The sequence below is a fragment of the Nerophis ophidion genome, linkage group LG22, assembly GCF_033978795.1.
Source record: "Nerophis ophidion isolate RoL-2023_Sa linkage group LG22, RoL_Noph_v1.0, whole genome shotgun sequence".
Taxonomy (NCBI): Eukaryota; Metazoa; Chordata; class Actinopteri; order Syngnathiformes; family Syngnathidae; genus Nerophis; species Nerophis ophidion.
Genome location: NC_084632.1, coordinates 10,923,792 through 10,936,788, shown reverse-complemented (window position 1 = coordinate 10,936,788; position 12,997 = coordinate 10,923,792). Strand labels below are relative to the sequence as shown.

At 39.6% G+C, this 12,997-nt stretch overlaps 1 protein-coding gene across 4 annotated transcripts in view; it reads left to right on the top strand.

The window, feature by feature from the left end:
* LOC133540574 (arf-GAP with coiled-coil, ANK repeat and PH domain-containing protein 2-like) overlaps positions 1 to 12,997 on the top strand; it is a 1,007,806-nt gene that overhangs the window by 941,453 nt on the left and 53,356 nt on the right. For all 4 annotated transcript variants that reach the window (XM_061883284.1, XM_061883285.1, XM_061883283.1 and 1 more), the window contains exons 7-8: positions 5,116 to 5,160; positions 5,236 to 5,331. In XM_061883284.1, coding sequence (XP_061739268.1) covers positions 5,116 to 5,160; positions 5,236 to 5,331 — 141 coding nt within the window. The remainder of the gene's footprint in view (positions 1 to 5,115; positions 5,161 to 5,235; positions 5,332 to 12,997) is intronic.

Genomic DNA, 12,997 nt, shown 5'->3' with positions numbered 1-12,997 from the left:
TAAAGCCCAGCCCTACTAGACACTGCTTTGTTTTCCATATTTATTATTATTTAGGTTTAATATTAAATTTTTCATGTGTTTTCCAAAGGCTGTTTACTTTCAGAACAACACAACAAAGTTGAGGCACACTTTTATTTTACAAATAGGAGGTTTAAAGTGCTGTACTAGCAATCACTTTTGAACAGAAATTCCAATTCCTTGAGTCAGGGTTAAAAACGCTGACGCGGCACAAGGGACAATGAACCGCAGCTGTTCTTGATTCCACTAAATACACTCTAAACATGTGATAGTGGATTTAGCTGTAGAAACGTAGTGATTGCTCTTACTAGTGAGATGGATGCACAGTGCAAAACAAATAATATGCAAAAGAGGAGCAAAGAGAATAGTAGTGTGCTCTAACTAACACAAGTAAAATTTCCGGAAGCATAATTTGAAGTAGAATGACCAATGCATGAATGTAATTGCATCATTTCTCTCCCTTGACGAGGCTGAGCTCTGACAGTTTATCTTGCTTTCATGTCTGTGTATTGGAAATCTATATGGCAAACTGCTGGCAAAGCCCAATCAAATCGTTACCATTTGTGTCCTGTCAGAAGCAGTTGAGAATGTTATTTAGATAACTATTCACTGCAGTCCATGGAGCTAGATTAGGGCCCAAAGTTTGTACACAATAAGATATACTTTGAAACTGAAAGTTCAAGTTTTGATATTGAATTTTGCAAAATACATAATTGTATTCAAAATAAAATTAAGTTCACGCAATTTTTTTCAGGTTAAATATAATTTGGAGTAACACTTTTGCATGGGTGTAGCCCTGGGGTGTCTAATATACAGCCTAGGGGCCGTTTGCGAGCACCAATCGGCCTTCGGCGCGTTGGTGCTTGCTAGGTTTTTTTTTTTGCTATATTTGCAGGTGTAAACCTCAGTGCCAAATATATATATTTTTTTTTAATCAAATTTTTCAAGTATACACCTCAGTCATATATTTTGGTTATTGCTGCATGCTAACATTAGCCTGCAAGCATTTGTAGCTAATGTTGCAGATATACACCTTTTGAGTTGTATTTTTTTGTACTTGACTTGTGGCATTCAGTGGAAATAGTCTGGCCACCCCTGGTGTATCGTTTATAAAGTTTTGGGTTAAACTCAATTAGTTTCTAAGTAAGCCCGTTATCCTTTGCTGAGCCGTCATTATTAGTCCACAACCCTCGCATGTTCGAATGTGAAACTAAAGAAAATAATGTAAATTGTACAAAATAAGATTAAAATCTGAAAAACAAAAACAGAAACTCAAACATCGAAATGGATGAACGTGAAAATAATTCCTTCAAATAATTTTAAGTGTGAATCAAAATTATATTCAACCTGAGGCACTTATTTTTATTTTGAATACAAAGACCTATTTTTCAAAATTCAACATTCAAAGTCACTTTTCTCAAGTGCAAAACTTTTGGTCCTAATATAGCTCCCTTATGGTCCAAGGCAGGGGTTGGGAACCTTTTTGGCTGAGAGAGCCACACAAGCCAAATATTTTTAAAAGTATTTCCGTAGGAGCCATATATATGTGTGTGTGTGTGTGTGTGTGTGTGTGTGTGTGTGTGTGTGTGTGTGTGTGTGTGTGTGTGTGTGTGTGTGTGTGTGTGTGTGTGTGTGTGTGTGTGTGTGTGTGTGTGTGTGTGTGTGTGTGTGTGTGTGTGTGAAAAATCACAAGACGACTTCATCTCTACAGAACTGTTTCATGAGGCGTTCCCTCAATCATCAGCAGAAATCTCCTGATGATTGAGGGAACCCCTCATGAAACAGTTCTGTAGAGATGAAGTCGTCTTGTTATTTTTCCCACACCTACATATTGCGCTCTACCACGGTATCGAGCACTATTCTCTGGATAATCCAATGAAGATATATATATATATATATATATATATATATATATATATATATATATATATATATATATATTTTAACACCGAATACAACTAAACGCGTGCATTTTTAAGTCAGACCAACATTTTCAGAGGATAATAAGTCTCTTATTCGTTTTAATAACATTCTTATTCTGAAGCTAAGCAACAATAAATACAATACTTCTTACCATTAATGCGACTTCTTGAACAGGTGTGGTAGAAATCGGATGGATGGTTTAAAATGCATGGCAATGTTTTATATTTTGAACGTTACTTTTACCACTGTGATTACCAGAGGAGTTTTTCATTACTCATCGTTTTAAGCAATGTCAGATAAGATTTATCTGAGAGCCAGGTGCAGTCATCAAAAGAGCCACATCTGGCCCGAGAGCCATAGGTTCCCTACCCCTGGTCTAAGGCCATAACTGTCATTTCCAAAGCTCAACAACACTGCCTTGCTGGCTTTAAACACACTATAAGAAGACTCAACGTAAACTTGCTTCTATTTTCATCATAATTAAATTATCCCCTCAACTCCCCCCAAAATGGATTAACTCGCTGGAATAAAAAAGACCATATAACATACATCCCTAAACCTGGATGACATGTATTTATCTGTACAGTAATCTATTTATTTATATCTGCACCTTATTGCTTTTTTTATCCTGCACTACCAAGAGCTAATGCAACAAAATTTTGTTCTTATTTGTACTGTAAAGTTCAAATTTGAATGACAATAAAAAGGAAGTGTAAGTCTATTTTCACTCAACAATGATAAAAAAAGACACATCAAAATGGGCTTTGCGACATCGCTATGTAGTTTAACTACATTTCCCATTAGCTTGGCAGTAGCTTCACTACTTTTAAATAAGTAGCGATTTCCTTAGCTTTGCTATGTTTGGACCCATGTAGCGGTTAACTAAGGTATCCATCCATCCATTTTCTACCGCCTGTCCCTTTCAGTGTCGCGGGGGGTGCTGGCCAACACAGATAGACAGACAACATTCACACTCACATTCACACACTAGGGCCAATTTAGTGTTGCCAATCAACCTATCCCCAGGTGCATGTCTTTGGCGGTGGGAGGAAGCCGGAGTACCCGGAGGGAACCCACGCATTCACGGGGAGAACATGCAAACTTCACACAGTAAGATCCCCAGCCTGGGATTGAACCCTGACTACTCAGCACCTTCGTATTGTGAGCCAGACACACTAACCCCTCGTCCACTGTGCTTCCCCAAAAATGTATATATTTTATATAAATATTTTCACCGGAAAATATATTGAGACATATATTGAATATCGATTCTAAGTAAAAATATATCGAGATATACTTTTTTGTCCATATCGCCAAGCTCTAATGTCTAGTACATTGGTGTCAAACTCTGGCCCGCCGTGTAATTTTATTTGGCCCTTGAAGCAATATCAAATTAACATTAAAGCTGGCCCGCCGGTGTTATACAGCATGCACCGATTTCCCGAGATACTCTCAAATTTCAGTGCCCTTCCTGAAAATCTCCCGGTGCAACCATTCTCCCGAATTCCACCCAGACAACAGTATTGGGGATGTGCCTTAAAGGCCCTGCCTTTAGCGTCCCCTACAACCTGTCTTTAAGTCAGTTTTTCCTCCTCACAAACAGCGTGCCGGCATAATATATGTGGCTTCTACACACATGTAAGTAAATGCAAGGCATACTTGATCAACGGCATACAGGTCTCACTGAGGGTGGCCGTATAAACAACTTTAACACTGTTACAAATATGCGCCACACTGTGAACCCACACCAAACAAGAATGACCAACACATTTCAGGAGGATATCTGCACCGTAACACAACAGAACAAATACCCAGGAACCCTTGCAGCACTAACTCTTCCGGACTGCTACAATATACCCCCCCCCCCCCCCCCCCCCCCCCGCTACCAACAAACCCCGCCCACCTGAGCCCCGACATTAACTGAGCAGTAAAAAGGCCTGAATGGTTGATTTATTCATTGTTATTTTATTTTCAAATTTATTAGCCAGTGGAAAATGTTAATATTTACCTCAGAAGGCTGCAAATACAAAAGAGGCATTCAATTTAAATTTAAATTTGATTTGATATGCCATTGATATTTTTCAATTGTTATTGTTATTATTATTTGAAACTCAATTTTGCATGTCACTATAAAGTTACATTAGCCATGCTTGTTCAATATTCAATGAAAAACTTGTTTGGGTCTCTATTAAAAGGTTAATTTGTTCAACCTCGGCCCGCGGCTTTGTTCAGTTTTAAATTTTGTCCCACTCTGAATTTGAGCTTGACACCCCTGGTCTAGTACATCAAAATAAACAGTAATAACAGAGGCTGTTGCTGCTTCTCCCAGGCTTCTGATTGGACAAAATGTGCATGACAGTTTGTGTGCAGACATAGACAGTTTTGAAACCACACTGGTGTGGACAGAGATCGTTTTAACCCCGTATATGTTTTTGGAACTCTCCGTGATCGTGTGGACAAGGACTAAAGTGAAAGACAAGTACGCGTATGAGCGTCAGATGAGCGACATCGTTCCACATCATGACAACTCATCATAAGTTGCGTAATAATTGATTCCTTCTTAATCAAAGAATGATATCATTTAAACAATGAGGATACATGACAAATGCTTCCAATTTGCCTGAAACCCTAATATATACAGATATTTAAATGAAAAATCTCAATATTTATATCACCCAAAAATTATTATCTCTGTATTAAGTAAGAAGTTGTAACTAAAACAGTAGTATTTGAACACGCAGTAACTAGAAATGTAGACCTAGTGTGGAGCTTATTGATGAATGCTCTAATCGTGTCAAAGTTTAAATGTAGCTGCACCTTTTTGGTATGAAGATCCCTGACCGCAGTAAATGCGTCCAGAAAGGAATTTAAACGTTTCCCCAAAAAAACAATCGCTCGTCTCTCTTCTCTACTCTGCAGCCCGGACTTTAAACCGCTTTGGCCGGCCAATTAGCAACACATTATTATGAGATGTGGAAGGATGTAGGAGCCTGGTGCTCACAGAAGAAAGCAGATATGCAGAGAAACCGAGACAAAAGGCTGCAGGCAAGTAGTCTTAAGATTGTAGCTTTATATCCCGCGGTCATACAAAGTTCCCTCTGCTGCTTGTATTAGGAACTCCACTTTTCTCTCTGGCTTTAAATGTCTCCAACTTGCTCAATTTTACTTTCACAGATCAATGTACTGCAGTCCAAGAGAAGATCGGAAATCCTAAAGTCGGTGAGTATCCCTGTCTGTCAGTCATGCGGAGCGACGAGTCTTGTAAGTTATTAATAACAACATTCCTCTCCTCAGATGCTGTCCTTCATGTATGCCCACCTGACTTTTTTCCACCAAGGCTATGACCTCTTCAGTGAATTACAGCCTCTAATGAAACAGCTCGGAGGACAGGTACAACACAAATACACACATCCTTTTACCGTGTGCATTGCCTATACCTCATAAACAGTATTATTCATTTAATTTGATGGACTATCAAAAAGTCACACAATTCATCTAATTATTATTATGAACATTAATATATTACTTTGGTTTTGGCAGAACGGAATTGAAAAATGTGCTTGCTCATACATGCTGTGTGCAACATGTGATATACAGTAGACCGCTGACCTACTTATCTCCATTGCAGCAGTGGCTCGTGCCAGCTCAGATCAAGGTGGTTTGCGCTGTGCGTCATTATTTTCTGTGCGGGGTAGTTAAATTTGGACTACCGTATTTTCTGGACTGAAGATTGCACCGCACCCACTCAATTTTAGAATAATTTTTTCTTCTTCCACATATTAGCCGCACCGGACAATTTCCGCAGATACTGTATATACATTGTGAAATGAGTTATTTGCACAGAAAGATTTTGTAAATGTTTATTTACATACCTAAATTGTTTCCAAACGGTGCCTGTAACACGGCAGTCAAAGGACTAATCAAACAAAACGGAAGTCATCGTCATGGACTCACAAGCTGGGGAAGCTAGCTCTTCAATTAGTTAATCAGACATAATAGGTTATTATGACTAGGTTATTTGCAAACCTGAAAAAATACAAAAAGAGTGATGAATGAAGAATCCATACAAGTAAAAACACAATGAGATGCCACTTGTACTTCCGGTTGAAAGCTCAGTCCAAACAGAAGGGCAATGCAGCACTGCAGTAGTACCTGTAGTGAGCAAATTCGGCACAAACTATAACTGACGTTTTTTAAATATCTGCAATTTTGCCTACAGAGAAGGAATAATTCATAAATTAGCCGCACCGTTCTATAAGCCACAGGGTCCAAAGCGTAGGAAAAAGAACCAGCTTGTAGTCCGGAATTTATGGTAATGGGACAGCACAAAGGTTAATGATGTAGTTCAGATCCCCCCGAAGTGCCTCAACTTCGAAAGTCCTAGGTATAATGCCTCGAAGTTCCATTAATCAAGGCGCACATTTTTACATTTTTACAGGGCCTTCTCTGTGTTCGGCCCTAAGCTCTGGAACACTCTGCCCCTCCATGTTCAAACTGCTTCCACAGTGGAGTTTTTTAAGTCTTGTCTTAAGACCCACTTTTATTCTTTGCCTTTTAACACTACATGAGTTGTGTGGTCCTCTGTTGTCCTCTGTGTTTTTTATACACTTTGATTTCTATTTTACTGTTTTAATTGATTTTACCCTTTAAAATTGTTTTAATCATATTTGTTTTTATATGGTTTTTTTTATTGGTTTTAGATTTATTAATTTTTTTGCTTTTATTCAGTCATTGGTGGAGCATAACATTGTTTTTTTAATATTGTTTTTAACATGGGTGTGCAGCACTTTGGAAACGTTATTGTTGTTTAAATGTGCTATATAAATAAAGTGGATTGGTTTGAAAGCTCAGTCCAAACAGAAGGGCAATGCAGCACTGCAGTAGTACCTGCAGTGAGCAAATTTGTCCAAAAGATGTAGCCATGGCACAAACAATAACAGACATTTTTTTAAATATTTGCATTTTTGCCTACAGAGAAGAACAATTCATACATTAGCCGCACCGTTCTATAAGCCACAGGGTCCAAAGCGTAGGAAAAAGTTGGGGCTTGTAGTCCGGAATTTATGGTAATGGAACAGCACAAAGGTTAATGACGTAGTTCACGTCCCTCCAAAGTGCCTCAACTTCGAAAGTCCTAGGTCTAATGCCTCGAAGTTCCTTCCAACATCTTGGTATCAGTACCGCTACCAAAATGTATTTCAATACATTCCGATACTTTTCAAAATAAAGGTGACCAGAAAAAATATATGGCTTAATTTTAACAGAAAATCATGATACATTACATGTAGTGAACATACTACAAACCTTCTATTTTAGTAATACATAAGCAAACTTTTTGGCTGCTGGTGTATGCAGTAACATTGTGTCATTTCCCATTGTCTTATTTTGTCAAAATTATGAGGGACAATGAATGGATTATTAATGTACTTGTTCATTTACTAGTAATATCTGATTACTTTGTTTTTAACATTTTCTACCTACACTTTTGTTAAAATGTAATAAACATGTATTCTTCTGTTGTTTGGATACTTCACATAGATTTTGGGTGATACTACTAATTTGGGTATCGATCCCAAGACCAAGTATTTACAGGGTCATACATTGGTCATGAATAAAGTTCTCCTGTGTCCAGGGGACGCATGTCCTGAGTTTATGAAGAATAGCAATAATGACAAAACATTTTGTGATACAAAAAAAATATTGATGTAGTCATTGTATTTACAATATACAGCTCTTGTACTTGGAATTGTTACAGTCTGTGTTTGTATAGATCCCCCATTTGTTTACATTCAAGAGTGATAGCTTGCTGTTAGCAGTTAGCTATTGTATCCTCTTATGGTATGTAGTGAAGCATGATAGGCTATTCCTTGTCCTGCAGGGATGATACTTGTTAGAACGTAGTTTACATATAAGTGAGGATTACTGATTTAAAAGTAACTAAACACTGTGGAGGGACATTAGCCCCTACCTAGCTATGTTTTAAAGCACCGCTTTCAGAGCGGCTTCAGTGTTTATAGCTCTACCTTTTATTGTTAGTTTTTAAGACAAAATACGTTCATTCTCCCTCTTCTGTCTCCATGCTGTTTTCGCTTGTAAGTGCTGTGTGTATGTGTGTTGGCTCACATGCGCCTAGGTTAATTTTACCAGCAATGTCACCACATGGTTTGCTATTATGTCCATGAAAAATAAAGTTACAGTATTTTTCAAAGGCAGTATAGTTCCTTTTTAAATCAATTACTCTAAATTGGCCCTAGTGTGTGAATGTGAGTGTGAATGTTGTCTATCTGTGTTGGCCCTGCGATGAGGTGGCGACTTGTCCAGGGTGTACGCCGCCTTCTGCCCGATTGTAGCTGAGATAGGCACCAGCGCCCCCCGCGATCCCAAAGGGAAAAAGCGGTAGAAAATGGATGGAAGGATGGGTAGTACCCATATACCGTACAACCCTACACCTTTGTATCGAAAATATCGAAATTTGGATCGGCCGACGCTTTTAGTAAATGGTAAATGGGTTATACTTGTATAACGCTTTTCTACCTTCAAGGTACTCAAAGCGCTTTGACACTATTTCCACATTCACCCATACACACACACATTCACACACTGATGGCGGCAGCTGCCATGCAAGGCCCTAACCACGAACCATCAGGAGCATGGGTGAAGTGTCTTGCTCAAGGACACAACAGATCGTGACGAGGTTGGTAGAAGGTGGGGATTGAACCAGGAACCCTCAGGTTGCTGGCACGGCCACTCTCCCAACTTCGCCACGCCTTTTCATTGTAGCTCACACAAACGTTGTCTTTGATAGTTCCTTTGAAGTGACTCACAGCCCCCCTTGTGAGCCCATGTGTGATTGAGATGATGATTTGAGTACAACCAGGAATGAGGAAGAGAACGACTGAAAGCCTTGAAATGTGCTTTCCCACCATCAAACTCTGAAGTAGTCAGCTGAGAGAACGCAGCTGAGGAACCCAATAATCTCTTTGGAGGGGCTTTGGATAGTATGACAGTGGTTCCAAAGACGGAGAGAGAAGCCAAATAAGATGGCTTTTCTTTGAACTGCTTTGAAGACCGAAACAGGAGAGCAAATCAAGGAGAAAAAACAGTGGAAAGAAAATGTTTCCTTCAGAACAAGACAGAAGTCTGAAAAGTTCAGACAGCATTCCTTCAAACTGGAGCGGTGAGACAAGTGTAATTTTTACCTCTCATCTTAACTGATGTGTAAGGAAGACCAGTTTTGTAGAAGCAGATTTCAGGACAGAATTTTCCAAAGCGATTGATGTGGAAGGAAGAGGCATCCACTGGAAACATGTGGCTTCAACAGGCAAAGGGCAGAAGGGGAAAATTGTGAGCGTGACGCATAACCAGGGAGGTCTGAGCTTTGGAGCTGTGCAAGAGTGACAAGGGAAGAGCACTCAGCATCACACGTGGATTGTGGATTATTTCTCTCCTACCATGAAGCTGAAGAATGTCAGGAGGCTGTGGAGAGGAGTATACAAGCACTGCCATCAGGTCTGATAACATAACTTCAAACATATTACTTCTACTTATTTATTGTAACCATTGGGGCTAGTGAAGGAAACACAAAAGAGACTAAAATGTAATTAAATTGGTTTTAAAGAAAAAATCTGTACATAACTAAGGGTTAATGGTTAAACATGATGTTGTAGTTGTAGATATACTGTATAGGACATCACGTTATGTTGGGAGCCTCTCAATGCATGCAGATCACACGATCTGCACTCGACTGGACTTGTTGTTATGGTTGTGACAGCAGGAAAATATTTCTCATCTGATGCTATCAGGCCGCTGCTCTGCAGTCCACCCATTTCCTGCCCCAACAAAACAAAAGGCACAGCTCTCCCTAGAAAGATAAATGCCTGTTTTTGTCCAAAGTAATATACAGTATGAAAAAGTGAGATGATGTCTGAGGTTTCTGATAGTATTAGAATATTACGCTTACTGCATTCGTTTGGTTTAGATGGCTTGTTGCCATCTGAAAACAAGCAATAATTGAAAGCTCGTAGCTGTTTTCTCAGTTAAATCCAGGTATTTTACTAAATTGACCTGTAATCACAAACTGAGCCGTTTGTCCTGCATTCTGATTGAGGTCACGTTGTGGCAACAAATTGAGGGGGGCCTATGCCGCAAGGCGGACTGGAACATTTGCCCCTACGACTGCCAGCATTTGTTGCTCTTCTCTCTGCTCAGACGATCCTTTTGTTTCCGCCCTGGGTTGAAAAGAATCATTCATTGTTCACCTGATTTCACGCAAGATGAATCTTCTGCCGGCGGGTCTGTTTTTGTTTGGAGGAGAGCGCCTCTGAGGGTTGGGGACCATTCAGATGTAAAACTATTCAGTACCATTTCCCACTACCTGAAAATCGATAACAATTTTTGACACTCTTGTGTGATAATAAATATAAAAAAAATGTTTTTGATGAGCTGATCCTAATAACTGCTGTACAGTGGTTATCTTGTGTATTGTGACATTTCGGATTCCTAATTACAGTTGCAAGTTGAAGACATTAGATGGCAAAAGTGTATATACAGTTGTGATCAAAATTATTCAACCCCCTCACAATTTGGGTGTTTTAGCAAGTTGGACATTTATTCCGTATTTTGTTTATAGTCATATCAAATAAAGATGTGTCAAATAGACAAATGCAACTTAAATTGTAACACTGTATTTTACAAAATACCAAAAAGGGACATTTTTCTTAATATCTCATTGACAAAATTATTCAACCCCTTGAAGATCATAACTCTTAAGAACAGAATTTGAATAAGGTCTTCTCAATCAGGTGTTGAAAACACCTGTAGATGTGATTAGAACCATAACGAGCAACAATTAAACTGATTAAAAAAGACTGTGGCGCTCAGCTTCTTGTAGATGGTCAATGGTGCATTTGCAACATGGTGAAGTCCAGGGAGTGGTCAAAGAAGTCAAGAGAGGAGGTAATTTCTCTTCATAAGAAAGGATATGGATATAAGAAAATAGCAAAGACATTACACATTCCAAGAGACACAGTTGGGAGCATAATTCGCAAGTTTAAAGCTAAAGGCACAGTGGAAACTACCTGGGCGTGGTAGAAAGAGGATGCTGTGTGCGTACAGTGGTGAAAAACCCCCGGGTAACAGCAGAGGAACTACAACAGGACATTGCAGAGGGGGGAACGCAGGTTTCGTCCCAGACAATAAGGCGCGCACTACGAGATGAAGGCCTCCATGCCAGAACTCCCAGGCGCACCCCACTTCTGACTACCAGGCACAAGAAAAATAAACTCCAGAATGCCAACAATCATCTGGACAAACCCCAAAGGTTTTGGGAAACTGTTCTATGGAGTGATGAGACAAAACTGGAAATCTTTGGGTCTATGAATTAACGTTATGTCTGGAGGAGAAAAAATGAAGCTTACAAAGTGAAGAACACCTTGCCTACTGTTAAGCATGGTGGGGGGTAATTCATGCTCTGGGGCTGTTTCTCTGCCTCAGGTACCGGGAATCCCCAGCGCGTTCAAGGCATTATGAATTCTATTTCCTAGCAAGATATATTAGCTGCAAATGTCATGAAGTCAGTGACGAAGCTGAGGCTTGGGAGACGTTGGACCTTCCAACCGGACAACAATGCCAAGCATACCTCCAAATTAACATCAGAGTGGTTGCAGAAGAAGGGCTGGAAGACTCTGGAGTGGCCTTCACAGTCGCCAGACCTAAATCCTATAGAAAAGCTGTGGTGGGACTTGAAGAAGGCAGTTGCAGCACGCAAGCCCAAGAATATGAATGAACTGGAGGCCTTTGCCCAAGAGGAATGGGCTAAAATACCTGTAGATGGTTGCAAGAAGCTTGTGTCCGGTTATGTATCACCTTTGAAGGATCTCATTACTGCCAAAGGGTGTTCTACTAAGTACTAAAGATGCATGTAACTAGGGGGTTGAATCATTTTGTCAATGAGATATTAAGAAAAATGTTACAGTGTTACAATTTAAGTTGCATTCGTCTATTTGACACATCTTTATTTGATATGACTAAACAAAATACGGAATAAATGTTCAACTTGCTAAAACACCAAAATTGTGTGGAGGTTGAATAATTTTGATCACAAATGTAGCTTATTGTGTGTTGGAAGATCAGTCTTTGCCGTCTAGTCTTTTGCTAGGCACAAAAAAACGGTAATTCTATAAGTATTGCACCAACTATTTGATTGCAGCGTGCATCCTGAGGGAACTCTCCTAAAGAAATCGATAAAGAACTATCTATCTTTCGTAGTTGTTTTAATGAACAAATTTGGAGACGTTGAAATCGCCATGTCAAATCGCTAAAACTGATCAGTAGCATGTCACTAGCCACCCCAATGTATATTCTCCCGTCCAAAGGCAAAACCCAGTAACTCAATTTTGGTCAAAACTGAGCTGATAATAATTTTGGAGTTCCTAGGTGATATGCTTTACATTAGTGTATGCGATATTGTCATTTGTTCCGTAAGTAAGCTGTTACGCGCATGGCAGGACCTAGCAACTAACACATAACCGCGTAGATACAACAGAAAAACCTAGTATCTCAAGGGACCAATCGGAGCTTCTTTGTCAGTCGCCTTATTGTCTTTAATGAGACATTTGCACGAATGGGGGCCGACGGTCAACCTGATTATGTGATATTATGGCACGAGGGGATATTTGGAAGATTGGCCCAGGACGTTGCAAGCACCTTCATTAAATGTATTGTTTTTGATTCTTCCCCTTGCATACTCTTTTGGGCCGATAACTGTGGAGGTCAAAATAAAAACTGGACGCTGTACACGGCTCTTGCCCAATGTGCAAACGCAGAATGGGGCCCACCCGAGATCGTGATAAAATATCTGGAGAAAGGGCACACGTTCATGAGAGCAGATTCCATCCATGGCTCAATCGGCAAGAAAATGAAAGCTCAAGAAAACATCTATACGTTTGATGACTTTGTAAATCTTTGTAAGACAGCATCAAGATAGATTGGTTTTCCTTTCAGCTAGAAGTGAGTTACTAGGTTTTGCCTTTGGACGGGAGTATTGGCATCAAGCTAC